This window comes from Tilletiaria anomala, assembly GCF_000711695.1.
Source record: "Tilletiaria anomala UBC 951 chromosome Unknown K437scaffold_1, whole genome shotgun sequence".
In the NCBI taxonomy this organism is placed as follows: Eukaryota; Fungi; Basidiomycota; class Exobasidiomycetes; order Georgefischeriales; family Tilletiariaceae; genus Tilletiaria; species Tilletiaria anomala.
Genome location: NW_013547021.1, coordinates 167,536 through 186,717, shown reverse-complemented (window position 1 = coordinate 186,717; position 19,182 = coordinate 167,536). Strand labels below are relative to the sequence as shown.

Genomic DNA, 19,182 nt, shown 5'->3' with positions numbered 1-19,182 from the left:
GTATAAATGAATGAATGCTGATCGCTGATAGGCCGAAGGCTATCAGTGTACTGCCAGCCTGGGGGCCAGTATATCACTAGTTTGATAGAGTCCAGACTTGGATTGATATGGACCTTGTGTCCAAAAACGCGGTGGGCGGTTCGCCAGCGAAGAACAAGAGCTTATGTGTGTACATGGGGTGGGCTCAGTGGCACGGCTGTGTGCTGTCATCCACCGCCGCCCACCCGCACCCGTCTCCGCACACTGTGGACTCTCTCGTTCCCTTGCAAACCACCGCCATCATGATCACCACCATCAGTCTGCCTGTCCGCCGGCCTGTCAGTCATGGATTAGCAGCTGGGCTCGCTTTACATACAGGTCAGTCAGACAGCTTCCCCCGGCTTTCATGGAGCGGACGTTGCATTGCGCGACCTGCGACAGCTATCCTGGACACCTCACCGCAGGCCGATCCAGCCGGCAGCCCCAGAGGTAGAGGGAAAGCAGTGCACGCGAAACCACTATAGCCTCTCGCAGCGTGCATAGCCTATAGGCCTACGCCTCATCGTACGCGGGCGGCATCAGAACGAATGTCCGGTGGCTCTGTCGTTCGCACACCTCATCGACTCATCACGCGATTCTCCTCTTCTGCTTGCACACACAACACTTCGACCGATCGAGACTCGAGACTGCAGCTTGAGCATCTTCGCATGCGCCTGATACGGCGACAGTTCGCCCGTCACCCTGAAACACCCAGCGGAGCGGCCAGTCAGTCCTCTTCTCGTCGTCTTTGCTCCGGTGGAACGATACAAAGACCGAATACTGTGACAGGGTCGAAGGCTTGAGCGACAGGCATCGCGAGCAGCAGGTGCTGCATCGCTTTGCATTGCATCACGCTCGCGTTGGGCACATTTGGCAATTCCTCGATCTAGGGCAGATTTTCGGTCTTCAGATTCTTGAGGTGTTCAACGAGTCAAGGTACAGCAATTGTTTTGGATCGACAGTGCTGCGTTTGTGCAGCCTCTCCTGACTTCCCCTCTTTTCCCTTGGCACAGTCACCATGCAAAGTGCTCAGCATTCTAGCATACCTTCTGCCACCTCGTCCTCTGGGAACCAAGACGCAAGTAGCCGCCGCATCCCAGCAACTTCCCATCATGTTGCGAGCAATGGCACACCCCACCCAGCAACATATCACCAGCGATACTCTTCTGCCAACAACAATCCTGGCCAAGCTACAATTATCAACGTGACCGAGGCCTCTCGTATCACTCGCACCTCGCCTTTCCTTGCACAAGGTCCGAACAGAACCGCACCGTTGTCGAACCTCGTCCAAGCAGCACAACGTGCCGCTTCTGGGCCTCAGGGCGGCGAGGCATTCGTCTACTATGGCTCCTCCGCCGATGTTTATGCCTCTGCAGGAATGGATATGAACAGGCCGGAGACATCCATGAGCATGCTCAGCGGAAGCGAGTACCTCAATGACGAAAGCAGCCACGGAGGGAGTAACCTGAACGCGAAGCGTGCATCAGTCTTGTCCTTCCAGACGGCGCTCTCGGGTCACTACGTCGGCACCAGCTCGCGAAGCGCATCGCGGGCGAGCCACGCAGAGACGCGCGAGTCGCTGTTCCAGGATACACCTAATGCCTCGCGACAAGGGGCTCGCGTTGCCTCCGGCCGAACATATGCGGGCGGCAGTTCAAGCGGAAACCTCACCAGCTCGGAAGAGGAATTGCAGCTGCCAGGCGGCTGGATGTCGTCTTCGTCCCGAAGGATCTCTCCCGAGATGCGCGACAAACCATTGCCGGCTGAGCCGCCAGCAAGGGCTGCGGGTGCGGCGCATCGGGACAAGAATCTGCCCGATTTGCGAAAGAAAGCGCAAGATGTCGGGCTGCTGGCGCCCTTGCTCCCGGAGGGTCACACCATCCAGAGCCGGCAGGACGAGACTGTGCAGAGTGGCGTAAACGAAGCTGCGATGGAGACAGTCGTCATGACCAACGCGGAATCAATGAGACAATCAGAGCTGGCGCGCACGAGCTCGCTCATGGAGGCGCTCAAACTGGAAATCCCTGCAGAAGCTATCACCCCGGGAGACTTGTTACCGACGTTGGAGCCGCTCGTGTCACCAGGCTCCAGGACCATCGCGACATCTGCAGCGCAGCCCAAGTTTCCAAATGTGCTCCCCGGCGCTGATGACGATGCGCAGGGGAGCGCGCTGGATCGGGAGAAAACTATCACAAATCGCAAAGGGCCTGCCGGCTCGATCACAAAAGGCGTTGCTGCTGCGGCGCTTCCTTCCCTCACATCCATCAACAGCGCTGCGCCCTCTGCTTTGCCTCTCGTAGCAGCTCAGATCCAAAGGCCTGAGCCTGAGCCCGCGCTAGAAGCAGCCTTGATGCCGACATCAGATAGTAATGCAACGCTGATGGCGACGAATTGGGCGACACCACCAGTGCCGGCTGCACTGCCAGTTCCACCAGTCAAGGACGAAAAGTCCGCTTCTCCCCAATTATCGCAGGTACCTCTTATGACTTTGCCAATGGTTCTTACGAACCCAGGGAGCTGCGGAACGGCAGATCAAACGCAGAGCCTGCCTCCGCTGCAGACGAATGTGTCTCATCTGCCTGCGCAGCGTGGGCTATCGCACGATTCAGTCTTGTCTTCCGTCCCACCGGGCACAACCTCGATACCCCTGAAGGCGGAAAGCTCCACGCCGATCATCCAACATTCGCCCGTTGCCGACTTCCGCGCAACTCCATTGGCTAACGTCGGCTCTGGCACGTTTTCTGACTCACCTGCAGAGAGCCCGATGACGACCGCTGACGCGGCGGCCGCCCGCAAACCGCTGCTGAGAACCGGTCTGGTGCAGAACCAGGCTATGCGCCGCGGCTCCTCAACCAACCTTCTGCTCGCAGCAGCAGTAGCGCATGCGGACGAGCAGCAGCACATGTTCGCTTCTACTTCCGCCTCGGCAGCGGCCTATGCATCTGTTGAGCCCGCCGTTGTGCGCGGGCAGGAGAACAGTCCGGCGCGTTCGCAAGACTCGGAGTCGCCATCGCGCGAGCCGAGCCCCCCACCGGACGGCGAGATCGAAGCTAGGGCAGAGTGGGAGCGGGCACGGATGAAGAAATCGAAAGGGCGCGACAGGTCGGGGTCCAAGTCTGCCATCGGCACATTGTCGCCGCAGGAGGTTCTTGCAAGGGGTGGCCATTCACTGCGCGATGGCACGCTGCGCTTTTCGATGCAGTCCCCAAACGTGCTCGTCAATGGCGCCAATGACGCCCCGCCTGCGCCTCCGTCCAAGAAGGGCAACCATCGGCAAACGCCATCGAATGGCTCCGGTCCTGTCACGACGCAGCAGCTGCAGAAGCTCCACGCGAAAGAGCAACGGCATAGCGTCGGGCATCTGAACATGACAGCGGAAGGGTTCGGCCATGAGCAGAATGGCCCTTATCCCGCGTTCCCCTCCTCAACGGTCTCCATTTCCAAAGTGACGGCAACGGGCAAGCGACAGTACCCGGGTATGATGCCACAGCGAAGTCTCGTGCCGCCGTTTGAGCTACAACAGCGGCCGGATGCGCTCCTGTCCGGCCTGATAGGACCGGATGGCGTCCGCAAGAGCCTTAATGACCCAGATGTCTGTCTGGAATGCATGATGCGCGACGAGGACATGATTGACGTTACTGTTGTCGGCGAAGGGATGTGGGAGCGCGAGAGTGACAAGGGTTTTGCCGACGCGATCCACGCGGAGAAGGATGAGGAGGTCAAGGTGGAGCTGGAGAAGAGTGCGTGTCTCGCTGCGGGCGAGGAGTGGCACCCGCCAGCAGTAGAGAGGCTCGTAGCGGGTGGCAAATTCCGAGTGAAGCGGATTGCGCATGGAGACCCTTTGACGGCCGAGAGGTTGAAGCTGCACACGCAGATGGTGAGTTTCTGGTCGATTGGACTTCGTTCGGCTGCTCGTGCTGACGTTACAGGATTTTTGCCAGTCGATTCCTGCTTCGTCGCATCGATGGCGCACTCTGCAAGCGTTCTTAGCTGTGCAAGCCAAATACATTGCAATGGAGCAACGAACGCGAGGGGAGAGCAGAGCAGGTGGGCCTCTGCCTCCTGCCCCGGTTACAAAGACAGTCTCGCCGAACGAATACGACAACTGCGTCATCCGCGCGTCGCTTGACGCACGGGGTCGCCCCAATTCAAGCGCTCCATTGCGCCCGGGAGACATTATTCAAGATGCCGAGTTAGACGAACAAGCCAGGCTTGAGAAGGAGCGAGACATTGCCAACGCGCGGGCTGCACGTCGCAAGATGGCCGCATCTGCACCGAGCGGCGAGGCCGTTGCTCCCAAGGCTATGACTGCTTCCAGTCTCCCTCCTGCGCCAGGTCCTCGATCTAGCGCGCCCGTAGACGACCTCAGCATGTCGCCCGCGATGGACCTGAGTGCCGGTCACCATAGCCTACCGAAGAGAAGTGGCATACCCGCGCAGAATCGGAGAGCGGGAAGTGCTCAAGATCTGCGCTCGGTGCTCGGTGCGATGGCCGTCTCCTCTCCAGTCGTGCCCGATAGCCCTCACAGTTTGGCGCCGCCGGGCTCAAAACTCGGCGCGCGGGTGAGGGAGCCAAGCACTGTGCTCTCGCCCTCTCACTCTGGCTCGATGATTGACATGCACCTTGGCTTCGAGGATCATCAGGAGCACCGCATCGCTCAGAATGGCTTTATGCCTGGCACACCCCTCCGAATGGATTCGCCGGGTGCGCTCAATCGCGCCTTCTATGGATTTCCTGGAGATGGCGATGCCGAACAGCAGGTCACGGAAGCTGGCCTACGCCAACTCGATGACGAAGAAGAACACATCGCGGGTTACCCGGATCCTTCGCTATCGGATGCGGCGGTGCGGCGGAAGAAGAAGGGTCTGCGAGGATTGTTCTCCAAGCTCGGTAATGCAGGCCGCGAAGGGGTTAAGGATGATTCGAACAGCAAGCGCTCCACGTCATCTGGAAGTCCGCGTGTTCGTGCTGGGTCGCTCGGCCCGGACGACTCTATGGACCTCGCACCTCCACCAGGCCTCGCTGGTCTGATGAATAGAGCTCGCAGATCAACGACATCCTTGAGGAGCTTCACGGATCGTGAGAACACCAGCGGCGCCACTTCACCTGGCCCAGACCAGATATACAATCACGGAAACGGAATGGCGAGTCAAGCGAGCTTGGATCCCGGTCCGTTTGGCGCTATATCCTCGCCATTGCCTTCGCGCAAGGAGCCTCGCAACACTTCCGCTTTGCGAACGTTGAGCAGCTCGCAACAGCTGCCTTCCTTCATAGGCGAGACTGGCACTGGACAGTCCTCTCGTGGCAACGGGAGCCGAATTACTTCCGCGTGAGTCTGATAATCGATTGTCCCAGGCACAAGGTACACTTCACTAACCAAGCTGATCCATCATGCCCCTTTCACCTTCGGTGAATTGTAGAACGACTAGGGTGGCGCCGCAAGGATACGGCGCGCATGCTGGCAGCATGCCTGATGATCGATCGAGTGTCATCTCATCCAGTCGGGGCTCATTCATGAATAGCACGCCGGCAATGGCCCCTCTGGATGGAGGGTTTAAACCCATAAATGGGAATGTGGCACACAGTCGAGTGCCTTCTGGGCCTCCGCAGGACGGAGTCCGCGGCAGCACCCACCATGCGGTGAATAATGGCATAAGCGGCTCGGAATCTTTCAGGCAGTCGGCTGGTTCATCGTACTACCGGGGTCCAAGCCCCGGCACACCCAGCAATGGCAGCGTGCCTGCATCCCTTGCCTCGCCCTCATCTCGCAACTGGACAGACAGCACGTTGGTCAACAGCCCGTTGCTACCGCGTCGACCCCCGCGCTCACCACAGCGCAGAGGGGACGGCTTTGACGAGAATGCCAGTGTTGCTTCGGAAGAAGACAATCCTGGCATGTTTGCACCTGTTGGCTTCCCTGTCGGTACTTATCTGACTGCCGAAGCGGCTGCGGCAAGCGCTGTTCCAGGCAAATTTGTGCGACAGCTAGACGTGGACGCCCCTGTTTCAGAAGCCGTTCCGGCATCGCGGTCATCGATGCAGCTTCTGGCAGCCCGATCGGGGCTGACTGGAGAGAAGGATAAGGACAAGAGCGTGCGGAAAAGAGTGATACCCAAGTTTGGGTTCGGACGCAAGAAGTCTTCTGGCACAACGAGGCTGTCCCCCGATCAATCGAGCTTGGATTCCTCACGCGAGCCGCGCAAGTCAATGACCATATCGAATGTCGCCTCACAGTTCTTGCGTGGAAAGAACAGCCAGAACAACCTCGATGGGTACCCGCAACAACCGTATCCGCAGCATCAGCAGCCGCAGCAACAGCAACAGCATGCGTACCCGGCAGACCGCCGTGATGGCGCTTTCCCTGTGTCCATGTCGATGGCTGCTAGCCTTGCGGATTCACCCATGCGACCCAGTGGCGACAAGCCCGGTGGCGCCGGACGGGTTTTCAGTGAGGATCGCAAGCGGGTGGTGAGCACCACGATGGGCGATCGCGGTGGACTGCCGCCGCGGAGCCAGAGTGCGCTGGGTATCCTGTCACGTGACCACTTTGGCGCCAAACCGTCAGGGGGGATTGGAGGCGGCGGTGAAGCAAGAATGTTGCGCATCGACAGCGAGATGAATGAACTCTGAAGGGTATCCCTCAGCTTTCACAAACGACCCAGTCTTTCGATTGTTTATTTTTCACATTGTCCTTGTCCTGGCGCTCTCAAAGACCTCGCACCCTCGGAGCAGTGCAACCTTCCATCAACGTCATATTCATCCACCAGCATTGCACGCCAAGTTCGCCTTCTCGCACATCTCTCCCTCTCTTGGCGATATGCACGCATTCATCTCGTGTTTGGCCCATCTCACACCTTGCCACACCCAGTGTTCTAAGCATCACAAGTTCCAGTCATTTAACACAATCTGTAACAGTGTACACAATCGTCATGACCCGCACCATCTTCATCGATCTAACCCCACGTGCTTTTTGTCTCTGTTTGCTTCCTTTCGTCCATTTCCCAGGCAGGTATAAGGCCTACTATGCAGAAATCGGCCTGCTTTCGGGCTTCTGGACACGTTGACCTCTGACTATGATTTGAATTCTGACGGCTGCGAATACTGGACGACAAGGAGCATCTGTCCTGTTCGCTCCACGCGGAGGAGCTCGCCGGCACCATCCAGAACGGCAACTAGAGATGCCGGTTGTTGGAACCCCGGTGTATGCGTTATTCGGCGTTTTCACCGGCTTTGCAAATTGTGGATGCCCGACTGCGGCCGCAACATCAACTCACTCCCAGCCATCAATGCAATGATTCATTCATTGATCCATCACCTGCGCTGCCGGTGCCTGCGCGTCACAAACGCGACCGTGAGTCCTGTGATTTGCGAGCTCTCCACCAAAAGGAAATGTTAACGCGAAGCCAACGTCAGCGAGCGCAAGAGTCACAAAGTCGGTGCACAGGTAAATCCATCTCTCATACGCCCTCCATCTCACTTCACCCGTCGGTCCTCCTTTTGACGGTGTGACCGACCCGAATGAATGCCGGGATTCGGGAACCGAGGGATTGCCCGGAGTCGCCGCAAGTCCATAACCTTCAATTTTCTTTCTTTCTTTTATGATTGCCCGCGCCCCCGGCCTACGCCACAACGCCACTTTGCACAACACCTGCCTTGGACACTGTGAATGTGATCAGATCCACTTTCTCCACGCCAGGATGAAGGCTGAAGTGTTGGAGCCTGGACACTGAAGAGAGCGCAGGATGCGAGCGGCGGAAGCCGGGGGCTGAGATGCGAAAGAGTCGAGAGTCGAGGCGGGTGGAAGCCCGATGACGATGAAGATGACATACCCGCACAAGGCAACGCGCTCGAAGGCTCAACGCTGGCTCGACTCGAACTTCTCGAGATGCGCAAGTCTGCGGCTCTCCGCGGGTTCTCCCGTACACGCAATCGACTCCGCATGGGTAAGCTCGAACACTCGAGGGGAAGGATACTGAAGTACAAGCAAGCTAGTACTAAGTGTATGTATCTGACTCGGAAACGTGTGCGTTTCCATCACACGCCCCCAAATATGGGCGTTTGGAAATAAATAAAAAAGAAATCCACGTGCATACGTTTTGTTGCGGTCGTTCCTGGCAAAGTTTGAATCAGATGGCTTTCGATCGTGCTCCTCGTCGTCATCATCATCACGCGTGCCATCATCTCCAGCAAACAAGTATTTTCTCTGGCGGAGGATACGCACGAGCGCCGACCGCCTGACAGCGTATTTGACCCTTTCATCTCTTCGTTGGTCGACATAGCGTCTGCTCACAACAGTACATGGTAGTAATAGTAGCAGTGCTATGTACCACAGTTTCCCGACCCGACCACACAAGGACAATAGACAAGCCATGTATGTCGGTATTGCGATACCGCGGTGCGGACTTTCACCTTACCCTTCATCATCCTCAGGGGTTTTGAGACGCGGTGACTTCAATAGACACATGACACCTTGCTTCCAGGATCGAGCGTTTGGATGATTGCATCCTCCACGAGCCTTCACGCCGCATATAAAGGTCCAATTGCGAAAGCGTCGATGCTGTTGCGTGCGATGCCTCGTTCACCTCAGCTTGGTCTATTTATTTTGCAAGTGACTATACGGCCACCCTGGCGCCACTTATCCCCAAAATGAAGTCTCGAGTCCCTGCTCTCGCTCTGGCGGCAGTGGGCAACGCGCTCATCGCCTGGGCTGCTCCCGCTCAGAAATCACTCGTCACCTCTTCTTTGCAAGCTGCAACTGCGGCAACACCAGACTACATTATTATCGGGGGTGGGCTTGCGGGTCTGACGGTAGCCAACCGTCTGAGTGAGGACCCGAGCATCAATGTGCTCGTCATCGAAGCTGGTGGTGGTGCGTAATCATGTTCGCTCATTCTTCAAATGCGCTCGCGAAAGCGAATTGACAGGAATTGTTTCCGCCGGACAGACAACCGCACTTCAGTCATGATCAACACGGTCAGTACCTATTCTGAGGCTTTCGGTACTAGCCTAGACTGGGACTGGCAGACAACGCAGCAAGTAGGAGGGTCTACCAAAAACATCAAAGGTGGAAAGACCCTCGGCGGCTCCAGCTCGATCAATGGCGCCGCCTGGACTCGTGGCGCAACGGAGCAATACGATGCTTTGGAACAGCTCGGCAACGAAGGGTGAAGCTGGAGCTCGCTCCAGCCGTACTTTGTCAAGTCCGAGCACTTCTATTCGCCCAACGAAGCTCAAAAAGCCCTAGGAGCAGGAATGGCAAACGTGGGTGGCAGCCTGGCTTTGATGTCGCGCTTAATGAGTTCCCCCAACATGAACTAACCTTCCGTGAATAACTTCGCTTCAGAACGTGCACGGTACATCAGGCCCGATTTCTGCCTCATATACTCCAGCAAATAGCGGCAATCAGCGCAGGATGTACACTGACGCCTACGGTGACAAGTTTTTGCAAGCGTGCGTCCCGTGCCAGTCGGATCACCATACGGGCTGAGGCTCACTTGTTCTCCTTTCCGCTTCTTGCAGTGCGAGCAATGCTCTCGGCCTAAGGCATATCACTGACATCTGCAACGGAGATATTCACGGCACGGGGGCCACGACGCCAAATTCGATCACCCCATCCTCTCAAGTGCAGCAGCTCCGCTCGAGCGCAGCCACCGGGTACATCTCGCCTATCGAATACAGCCGCAGCAACATCAAGGTGCTTGTTGGCTGGCGTGGAGTGAAGGCGCTGTTCCAGGATGCTCAGAACCCTACACGCGTCACCGGTGCCGTGCTGCAACAGAGCAAAAATGGAGCCCAGCAAAATGTAACCGCCAAAAAAGCGGTCATCGTTGCCGCTGGCGCCATCCGCTCGCCTCAGTTCCTGGAGCTTAGCGGCATCGGAGACTCAAATATCATCGAGCCACTTGGCATCAAGACCGTCGTCGATCTCAAGGGTGTCGGACGCAATCTTCAGGATCAGACAATGAACACCATTGGCGCCGCGATTAAGTCCGACTTTCAGGGTTCTGGGCCTTCATCCACGATTGCGTACCCCACCATCTGGCAACTCTTCTCGAACGCAAGCGCGGTCAAGACTCACTTGGAGAAAAATTACGACACGTACGCCGCTCAGATTGTCGCCGCAGGCGGTGCCGTCAGCGCAGACGCGGTCAAGGCGCAGTGGAAGATCCAAACCGACCTGCTGTGGAATAAGAACACTTCTGCTTCCGAGCTCTTCGCCGACCACGGCTTTCCATCAGGCCAATTCGGGCAAGACACATGGCCCCTCCTGGTGTACTCGCGCGGCAGCGTTCACATCAGTGAGAACAATGCTTTCCATCATGCTTCCGTCGACCCGGGGTATTACGTGAGTTGAAGATCAGTTGAGCCACACACTTCTCACCCCCGCTGACCATCCTTGCCTTGCGGTCCTTTGTTACGTCCTTTCAGAGGCTCCCCATCGACATGGACGTGAACGTTGCGACCCTACGCACTGCAAGGAGGCTGTACCAAACCTCACCCCTCCAGGAAACCCTCAACAGCGAGCAAGTACCCGGCTTTGGCAAGGTTCCGAACAGTGGCCAGTATGGCTCCTATGCCGACTGGCAAAAGTGGATCTTGAAAGGCTATGTGCCCGTTTCGCACCAGCTCGGTACCTGCCAGATGGCACCGCAGAGCCTCGGCGGCGTCGTCGACAGCTCAGGGCGCGTCTACGGTGTCGACGCCGGGTCTCTCCGCGTCGTCGATGCCAGCATCCTTCCGATGCAATTTTCAGCCCATCTGTCTTCTTCTCTCTACGCCATCGCCGAGAAGTTCGCAGATTCCATAAAGAACAGTAGCTAGAGTCGGTATTTGCAGCACATTTCCCACTAGTTTCGAATCCTACACTCTTGAATATGTAGCCATACACCCAATGTAGCGATATTAGCATTGCATAGATTCGATCAGAACACGGTCGCAACCATCCAAGCATCGCGATACAGCGTTGAAAGTCGTCGCACAAGGAAAGCCTGTGATAGACGCATCGCATCCTCGACAGCTTCGAGTGAGTCCTGGAATATGAGGCTGAGTAATGCGTGGTGAGAAAGAGAGGGATTACATGTGACCATGTGATATCCGTCAAAGCATTAAGACTCACACAGTACAGATGGAAGTGGTGACTAGATTCGAGTGCACTTACGTAAACACACTGGACACCTCATCTAGTTTGAGTTGATGACTTGCATACCCTCGTGTGCTTCACCACCAAAGACCACGTCCAAGCTACCAACTATCAAGTATATGTGCAGACTGCATACCGGTTCCTGTTGCCAACGATTGGCGTGAGGCAATCGTGAGCGTGACAGAGGCAAAGGATTGACCCAGGCACCGATTTCCATGCCATGAGCATGACACAGCAACACATTCCTCGCGATGCGAGGTTGATGGCATTGATTGCCAGTTCCATGGGCATCCAGGACTACGAGCCCTCTGCCCTGATTCAGCTCCTTGACTTTGCTCACAGTAAGTTCCTTACTCGACGTCTTTCATTATTGAGTCACGAAAACTAACACATTACCGCTCGCGTTCCCAAGGATACACCTATGATGTCTTGCAGGACGCCATCATGTACGCCGACCACGCATCATCCGCTGCAAAAGGTATCCCAACAAGCGTATCCCTTGACGACCTACAGCTAGCCGTCCAGAGTCGTGTCAACTACAGCTTTACCCAGCCTCCATCAAAAGAAGTGAGCATTGGTGGCACATGGATCGGTTGTTACGCAGGAGGCTGAAAAATTTCCAACCCTGGGTTCGTATTGAAGATGCTCCTTTCCCTTGCAACTTCGTTGAATACTATGCCTCTGCCACCCATTTCGGATAGCCACGGAGTGCGGTTACCTCCACGACAGCACCGACTTACCAACATAAATTTCAACATTCTTCCGAATGCTCCACCGCCGGAAGTGCTGGGAGACGAGTCGGAAGACGACCCAATCAAGTCTGAAGCTGCGCCACCACGTTCGAATCCTGCTGGAGCAGCGAGCCATGGGAGAGACTTGGATGAGGATGATGATTACGACGATGAAGAGGAGAGCCATGGCGCAGGAAGCAATGGCGCAAATCCCCTCGCTGCGTCCGCGTCTGCTGCCAATGGAAATGGGGGAGACGCGGCATCCTCTACAGCAAATGCTGAGCCCAGAGGGCTCAAACGAAGCTTGGATGAAGACGAGGATTACGACTGAAATTTGAACAGCAATATGCTTCCGATGCACGCGAGGTGCAGCTGTTCGCAAACCTATCTCGAATCATGGAAGGGTCTGATCTTGCGTCCGTATTTGAGTGTCCTTCTTCGAGCCAAACGGGAGTCTGTTGCTTTTGAGCGCACGTTGAAGTGAAATGTAATTTATAGAATACAGTTGAATGATGCATGCAGCGGTGATGTTATAGAAACACTTGATGAAAAATTTTCTGCATCAAAGCTCTACGACGCATACTCTTCAACGGAGCCGCATTCGCAGATTAGATTCAAGTCGCCGTATGCGTCGTCGATTCTGCCAACACTTGGCCATTGCTTGATTTGTCGTAGCTCAGGCACAGGGTAGACCGCCTGTTCGCGAGAGTAGGGGTGAGTCCAGTCTCCGGCCAAGACTTCGATGGTGTGTGGAGCATTCTTGAGCACATTGTCCTTGGCATCGGCGTTGCCGTCAAAGATATCCTGAATTTCCTTTCGAATCGCGATCATTGCATCGCAGAATCGATCAATCTCCATCAGCGACTCTGACTCTGTAGGCTCGATGAGCAACCCAGTTGAAATGGGCCATGAGCAGGTGGGCGCGTGAAAGCCGTAATCAGTCAGCCTCTTGGCAACGTCCGTAACGGAGATGTGTTTGCCGAATTCGGCCAGGTCGAGCAAAAACTCGTGGGCGACCCTGTTCTTAGAGTTCGAGAAACGGAGCTTGTAGTGTGGCGCTAGACGTTGCGCCATGTAATTGGCGGAGAGCATCGAAATGGCGGACGAATCGCGGAGGCCCTCCCATCCGAGCTGTCGGATGTAGGCCCAAGCGATCGTTAAGATGGAAGCTGATCCATACGGGGCTGCGGAGATCGGATCAATGGCTGCCTCTCCGCCGACGTTTGCCAAGGGATGTCCGGGCATAAAGGGAGCGAGGTGTTCAGCAGCGCAAATCGGACCCACGCCAGGTCCTCCACCGCCATGTGGGATAGAGAAAGTCTTGTGCAGGTTGAGATGCGTGACATCCGCTCCGATCCTCGCCGGGTTAGTCAAGCCGACCTGAGCTTGGAGATTCGCACCATCCATGTAGACTTGGCCGCCGTTCTCATGGATGATCTCGCAAGCTTCCTGGATCTTCTCCTCGTATACCCCGTACGTGCTGGGGTAGGTGACCATAAAGGCGGCAAGCTCCTCTTTGTGCTTTTCAGCCTTGGCACGCAGATCGTCGAGATCAAGCGTGCCATCGTCGGCATTTTTGACGGCGACTACGCGCATGCCGGCCATGATGGCCGATGCAGGGTTCGTGCCATGGGCGGAATTGGGGATCAAGCAAATGTGCCGTTTTCCTTCACCAATGCTGTCCAAGTAGGCACGTATGACAGAAAGGCCAGCGAACTCGCCTTGGGCGCCAGAGTTTGGTTGTAATGACACAGCCGGAAGCCCAGTAATCGCGCGAAGATCGCGCTCGAGCTCTCGGATCAACACACTGTACCCTTTGGACTGGTCCTCGGGAGCGAAAGGATGCAAGGCCCCAAATTCTGGTTTGGACAAAAGCATCATCGAGGAGGTTGCGTTGAGCTTCATCGTGCAGGATCCCAGTGGGATCATCGCATGAACGAGGGAGAGGTCCTTGGACTGCAAGTGGTGAATGTAGCGCAGCATCTGCGTCTCGGACCGGTGCATGGAGAAGACCTCTTGCGTGAGGAATTTACTCTTGCGCGAGAGGTCGACTGTGGCAGCGACTTTGCTGTTCGAGCCCGTAGCGGGAGGTGTAAAGATGGTGAGCGTCTCGACGCTGCTCGCATCTAGACCCAGGCGAGACGCAAGCTCGAGAAGATCTGCAGGCATGTATGGTGCGCTGCCATCGAAACTCGGCTTGAGTGCGAGGGAAAATGCGTTGAGGATGTCGCAAAGCACTTCAATGGTGACTGTCTCGTCAAGACTGATGCCGACTCGGTTGTCTGAGATGCGCCTCAGATTGATGCCTGTCTTGTTGGCTTCGTCATGGACGTGGACCGCTCCGACGGACGAGTTGGCGAGGTCGATTGTGAGCGTGTCGAAGAAAGCGCCGTCCTTGTTGATGACGCGGAAACCGATAGCTGTGAGTTCATTCTTGAGCAAGCGCGTGAGGGCGTGGACCTTTGCGGCAATGCGACGAAGGCCATCCGGCCCATGGTAGATGGCATACATGGCGCTCATGTTGGCGAGTAGGGCCTGGGCGGTGCAGATGTTTGATGTTGCCTTCTCCCGGCGAATGTGCTGCTCTCTGGTCTGCAGAGCAAGACGATATGCTGGCTTGCCCTGGGCGTCCCGACTGAGACCGATCAGTCTGCCGGGAATCTTGCGCTTGAGCTTATCCGAAACGGCAAAGAAGGCAGCATGAGGGCCTCCATAGCCTGGAGGCACACCGAATCTAGCGGCATTGCCGAGAGCGATGTCGGCCCCCCATTCACCGGGAGGCTTGATCATGGTGAGAGCCAGGAGATCCGTAGCAGCGACAACGAGAGCGCCAGTCTTCTTGACTTCCGCTGCGAGAGCGGCCCAGTCGACGATGCGGCCATCGACGTCAGGATACTGGACGAGAACGCCCATAACATCATCGCGTGGCACCTCCTCCTCTGTCGGCAGCCTCCAACCCTCTGGCGTACGCAGGTTGGTGACGACAACCTTAATGCCGAACCCTTTGGCCCTCTGCCGGAGGACAGCAAGGGTCTGTGGAAGGACGCCGTGGTCGACGAGGAAGGTCTTTTTCTGGCTGCGCGACTGGCCGTATGCCAGAATCATAGCCTCTGCGGCCGCTGTTCCTTCATCAAGAAGAGAGGAGTTGGCAATGTCTAGTCCGGTGAGCGACTTGATCATAGTTTGAAAGTTGATGAGGGACTCAAGACGGCCTGTAGAGAGTCGAATGGGTAACAAGTATTGTCAAAATAACAACTCTACCTTAGTCCAGTTGCGAAGATGACACGAAGTCAATGAAAACAAACCTTGCGAGATCTCTGCTTGATAAGGCGTGTACGAAGTATACCATCCCGGATTCTCCAACACCTGATGGTTGAAGCAGCCTGTCAATACGCTGAACGCATGCACGAGCGCGCGGCCCACAGAAAGGACTCACATTTCGCGCAATGACGGGAGGGACTAAAGTGTTGTGGTATCCCATGCCGATAAGAGACTTGAAGACCTTGTTCTGGGAGGCAATCTCGTCGCCCCGGCGGAGTAGCTCATTTTCGGACAGGGGCCGCATAGATTCTGGAGACTCGACGGAGGTGTCGAGGCGGATGTTCTGAGGAACGGCATCGGCGATGAAAGCCTGAAGGTCCTTGTAGCCCAATGTCTCCAGCATGAAGTGAGTGTCTTTCTCCCGCGGTCCGAGATGCCTTTCCCTAAAAGAGTCAAGGGGTGCGAAGAGGGAGCGGGAGACTTCTGCTGCGCCAAGCTTAGGGGCATTCTGAGTGCCAGCGACGCTTGCGAGGTGGCAACGGAGGTTGGGACGCGAGGAACGCAGCGTCGTGGCGGCACGGGGAGATTTGGCAATGTGCAGCGATCGAATCGAGCGACGACATAGAGATGCAGGTGTCATTACCGATGCAGATGCCAACGCAGCGGAGGTGGCGGTCCGTGCAGCGCAACGGGTGACTGGGACGGATGCGAGCATGGTTGCTTGCCGCCTTGCGTGGGATGGATGATGGTGGTTCTGGGTGCTTGTGCGGCAATCAGCAGAGGGGTCGACGAGAGTGGGACCGATGCTCCAACGGGAGCCAACCCAACAAGCGCCTCGCGTGTGGATGTACAAGCAAAGGATGGTGAAGGTGAGGCGAGAGAGCGCGGTGCACGTGTCTGTCGAGGGAAAGCGTCACCCTGTGGCGATGAGGGATGGGAGATGATCCTCTGCCGCGAGGTCGTACACACACGTCGCTCTTTTCTTTTTGTCTTTGAGCAGCGACCCGTCGGAATGATCTGCCTACGCCCATACAGTTACAAAGAGAAGGATGGAACGAGGGGCGCTCAGGACCGTGCCACTGGCAACGGGAAGGATAAACCCTTCGACCAATCGAGTAGATGAGAACTGTGAACTACCGTGGTGATTTGATCGTCTTCCCGTACGAGAAACAGGGGCGGCGCACTGGACGGCTTTGTCAGGACTTGTGGCTCCATACCCGATAAGACCCGGGCCCGGAGCCGCCTCGGCCTCGTTCAAGTCCCTCCCTCCACCACTCGCGTTCATCAGTCCTCTACTGCCCTCTGCTGTCAACGCAAGATAAGGGTTGTGGATCGGGATGATTGTATACATGATCGTCCTCGCTGTCGCGTTTGATCTCTTGTATCTATCAACACCGCTCAAATTCGGCACACCTAAATTTGGTCATAACCCGAACATCTTAGCCATATGGCATGCCTTCCTTCTTAGCTCTCAACCAGATAGGAACCTCCCCGATTCTATCGCTCCGTCGCGCCAAAGGAAGCGATGTATATAAATATATGTGTGTCCTGAGCGTGCTGCATATTTTATATAGCACCCGTGAATTTCCGAAGTGAGCCGAAGAAGTGGACAGGGAAAGGAAGCGACAATATTGTCTCGACCGGCAGACTGACACAAGGTCACCTTGCTGATAAGAACTGTGCAGGCTCTGTCCACATTGTAAATTTGTGCGCAGGCTAGCGACAACAGGAAATTTTGATCTATCAACATAGAACTCGTCTCCCCACAGACACAGGCATCGATCCACACATCATCCCATCATCCCAAACAACATCATCTAAATTATCGTACCTCGCCCATGCGCTTGCATTTGCCTGTCTATACCTACGCGATCCGTAGCGTCAGCCGCCATTGTCCAATAGAGGGCTGTCAAGCAGCTCGTTGCTGGCGAGCTCTAGCAATGCGAATTCGATTTCTGCCGCGTTATTGGATAAAAACTGCTCGTAAGAAAGGCAACAAGAATGCCGTCGTGGATCCCAGCAGATATAATAATCAGGGGCTTAGAGATGATGAGAATGCATGGGAATGTTCGCCAAACCGCTGATTTGGCATAGAGACCTCTTCATGGATCGTGCCACAGCCATGTTCTTCCCCTTATCACCACCTTATCATTGAATGTTCTAGATTTTATTGTTATACAAGACGAAGCCAGATGTAATGTCTTCAAATGCATAGGCTACCCAGATGAGCTCAAGATACCACATCGCACGAAGCATGTAGAACGACGCCGCCTTGCGTTCAAGAATTAAGGAGCCTTGCAAGCTCGGCAGCGACTTGACCTCGGGCAAAACTTCCCAAAGTGACACGAACATCAGTCCTGGGCGCGGATCCGAGGCGCACGAGCTGGAAGATGATTGCGGCCAACACATCGGTATCCGATCTGCAGTGGCCGGATGAACAGATTGAAAGCTCACAGTTCATATCTTCGCTTCGGGAGACTGAAGCACGATGAGGTGGATGGCTGTTCTAGCTACTCGTAAAAATTAGGTCAAGGCCAGGCAGAAGATAGTTACCTCGACGTGGCCGATTGGCTAAGGCACGAAGGAGCAGTGCATGGAATGGAGGAGGTGCTATCATCGCGCATTACTTCTGGGATCATGGATAGGCTGTGGGAGGTGGAGGAAGAAGACAAATGTGCAGCTCGTAATGACGCTTGGACACCATCTTTGACAAGACCATAAGTTTGAAGGGTGCCATCGGTCGCCTAAGCGCAGCTGACGACCCCGAGGTCTCTGAATCGTGCGGAGCATGATCACGGTGTTGCAGTTGCAAGTGGCACGGAACTTAACGAGCTGTGAGCAACTCAAACTTCAACTCGCGGCTGACTTCGCAAAGGGTGTTCAGAACGTGTCACCTGCATATGTTGTTTTACAAGATGTCAAGCGGCTTGCTTCGAAGTAACAACCCCGTTTTCATCGCGGCCCACTGGGGAATACATTTTTCTACAAACGATCAGGTCGGTTCTACAAATGGCAAGAGTCATTGTTTCTGACTTGGTCGCGCTTGATACTAATTCAGGCAAGACGGCTCGCATCCTTTGGGGGTGCTTCTATACTGAAGCAGCAGATTTGTATTTTAGCGCTGTGGCACTATTATTATTATTGGTCGACAAGGGGTTTTCCTTACCACGGCTGAATACATTTTATGTTAAGGATGAGTGCATCTGCAGTCCCGATGATTTATATAATATCATGAATCTGAGCTAGCGCGCAGGTGAGCTCAGCTCAAGCATCTGCCTCATAGACGTGCAGAAAGTGGCCTGTGCAGAGACGATATATAGGAGGACCTTGTCCGGGGCCCAACTGTCCCAGATTTGCTCTGTGCGTGTAACGCGCAAGTCGCCGCAGTCTGAAAATAGCCGCGCCCGCACTAAAAGAAAGCAAGTGACTCAGACCGTAGTGGACGGGAAGCAAAAGCGAGAAGTGCCACGCGAGTCTACTTAAAGTATGTTGAACATGAGACGGTGTGGGTTCTGACGAGGTGGATGATGGGACGAGGAAAAATGCAAGCGCGACTGCGCGACGCGACATACTGTGGTACTTGGACGGTGATAGTCGCGCGCGCTCTCTCTCTATCCACACCACTTCGTTGACTCTAGCGATGAGTCACGATACTCGCGTTCGCAACCAGCTCCAACGACTTCAACATATCAGCATACTATTCATAACACTTGAATCTCATTAGATTCAATCATTGCACTTGGGCGCGCTCTTCGGGTGACACTCCGTCTCTCCGGGTCTCTTTTTCCCGCTGCAGATGCCTTACACTTGCACAACCAATCGTATGTTCATGCTCGTGCCGCACTATCTCTGCTGGCCCACGCGTCATCATCGTCATCATGACCACCGGGCAAACCAATCAGCCGTCAAGGATCGCTCGCAGCCATCATAGGAATATTGGAGCGGGGCGGCCAGCTCCTGAGATCGTGGCTGTATTCGCAGCGGACGATGACGACGACGACGACCAATATTCCCACACGCCGCTCGCGTCCA

At 55.5% G+C, this 19,182-nt stretch overlaps 5 protein-coding genes across 5 annotated transcripts; 3 read left to right on the top strand and 2 right to left on the bottom strand.

Annotated features, from left to right (window-relative positions):
• The first annotated feature begins 929 nt into the window (after window positions 1-929).
• On the top strand, window positions 930-6,686 carry K437DRAFT_1506 (uncharacterized protein). Its single transcript, XM_013390895.1, has 3 exons — window positions 930-3,895; window positions 3,960-5,347; window positions 5,439-6,686. Exons 1-3 carry the CDS (start codon window positions 1,037-1,039, stop codon window positions 6,646-6,648), a joined length of 5,457 nt encoding a protein of 1,818 aa, XP_013246349.1. The 5' UTR covers window positions 930-1,036; the 3' UTR covers window positions 6,649-6,686.
• A 761-nt stretch (window positions 6,687-7,447) lies between these two features.
• On the bottom strand, window positions 7,448-8,103 carry K437DRAFT_1553 (uncharacterized protein). The gene has a single exon (XM_013390896.1). It carries the CDS (start codon window positions 7,957-7,959, stop codon window positions 7,615-7,617), a length of 345 nt encoding a protein of 114 aa, XP_013246350.1. The 5' UTR covers window positions 7,960-8,103; the 3' UTR covers window positions 7,448-7,614.
• Window positions 8,104-8,269: 166 nt separating this feature from the next.
• K437DRAFT_241748 (GMC oxidoreductase) lies at window positions 8,270-10,930 on the top strand. The gene is given in 6 exon segments (XM_013390967.1): window positions 8,270-8,887; window positions 8,963-9,182; window positions 9,195-9,279; window positions 9,362-9,468; window positions 9,538-10,363; window positions 10,447-10,930. 6 exon segments carry the CDS (start codon window positions 8,665-8,667, stop codon window positions 10,837-10,839), a joined length of 1,854 nt encoding a protein of 617 aa, XP_013246421.1. The 5' UTR covers window positions 8,270-8,664; the 3' UTR covers window positions 10,840-10,930.
• Window positions 10,931-11,250: 320 nt separating this feature from the next.
• K437DRAFT_230373 (TFIID-31kDa-domain-containing protein) lies at window positions 11,251-12,423 on the top strand. Its single transcript, XM_013390966.1, has 3 exons — window positions 11,251-11,499; window positions 11,571-11,725; window positions 11,801-12,423. The coding sequence occupies exons 1-3, from the start codon at window positions 11,379-11,381 to the stop codon at window positions 12,218-12,220; spliced, it is 696 nt and encodes a 231-aa protein (XP_013246420.1). The 5' UTR covers window positions 11,251-11,378; the 3' UTR covers window positions 12,221-12,423.
• K437DRAFT_241742 (putative GCV2-glycine decarboxylase P subunit) lies at window positions 12,364-16,226 on the bottom strand. The gene is made up of 3 exons (XM_013390965.1): window positions 15,326-16,226; window positions 15,195-15,255; window positions 12,364-15,101 (listed from the first exon to the last, which is right to left on the bottom strand). The coding sequence occupies exons 1-3, from the start codon at window positions 15,863-15,865 to the stop codon at window positions 12,460-12,462; spliced, it is 3,243 nt and encodes a 1,080-aa protein (XP_013246419.1). The 5' UTR covers window positions 15,866-16,226; the 3' UTR covers window positions 12,364-12,459.
• Between the last annotated feature and the right edge of the window lie 2,956 nt (window positions 16,227-19,182).

Excerpts from the sequence above, each read along its gene's own strand:
- K437DRAFT_1506 (XM_013390895.1), top strand. The coding sequence starts at position 1,037 with ATGCAAAGTGCTCAGCATTCTAGCATACCTTCTGCCACCTCGTCCTCT. Across the intron at positions 3,896-3,959 it reads TGAAGCTGCACACGCAGATG|TCGATTCCTGCTTCGTCGCA; the intron begins GTGAGTTTCTGG and ends GATTTTTGCCAG. Across the intron at positions 5,348-5,438 it reads GGGAGCCGAATTACTTCCGC|AACGACTAGGGTGGCGCCGC; the intron begins GTGAGTCTGATA and ends GGTGAATTGTAG.
- K437DRAFT_1553 (XM_013390896.1), bottom strand. The coding sequence starts at position 7,959 with ATGCGGAGTCGATTGCGTGTACGGGAGAACCCGCGGAGAGCCGCAGAC.
- K437DRAFT_241748 (XM_013390967.1), top strand. The coding sequence starts at position 8,665 with ATGAAGTCTCGAGTCCCTGCTCTCGCTCTGGCGGCAGTGGGCAACGCG. Across the intron at positions 9,280-9,361 it reads TAGGAGCAGGAATGGCAAAC|AACGTGCACGGTACATCAGG; the intron begins GTGGGTGGCAGC and ends ACTTCGCTTCAG. Across the intron at positions 9,469-9,537 it reads GGTGACAAGTTTTTGCAAGC|TGCGAGCAATGCTCTCGGCC; the intron begins GTGCGTCCCGTG and ends CGCTTCTTGCAG.
- K437DRAFT_230373 (XM_013390966.1), top strand. The coding sequence starts at position 11,379 with ATGAGCATGACACAGCAACACATTCCTCGCGATGCGAGGTTGATGGCA. Across the intron at positions 11,500-11,570 it reads GCTCCTTGACTTTGCTCACA|GATACACCTATGATGTCTTG; the intron begins GTAAGTTCCTTA and ends CGCGTTCCCAAG. Across the intron at positions 11,726-11,800 it reads CCCAGCCTCCATCAAAAGAA|ATGCTCCTTTCCCTTGCAAC; the intron begins GTGAGCATTGGT and ends TTCGTATTGAAG.
- K437DRAFT_241742 (XM_013390965.1), bottom strand. The coding sequence starts at position 15,865 with ATGCTCGCATCCGTCCCAGTCACCCGTTGCGCTGCACGGACCGCCACC. Across the intron at positions 15,256-15,325 it reads CTCCCGTCATTGCGCGAAAT|GTGTTGGAGAATCCGGGATG; the intron begins GTGAGTCCTTTC and ends TTCAACCATCAG. Across the intron at positions 15,102-15,194 it reads TCAAGCAGAGATCTCGCAAG|GCCGTCTTGAGTCCCTCATC; the intron begins GTTTGTTTTCAT and ends GACTCTCTACAG.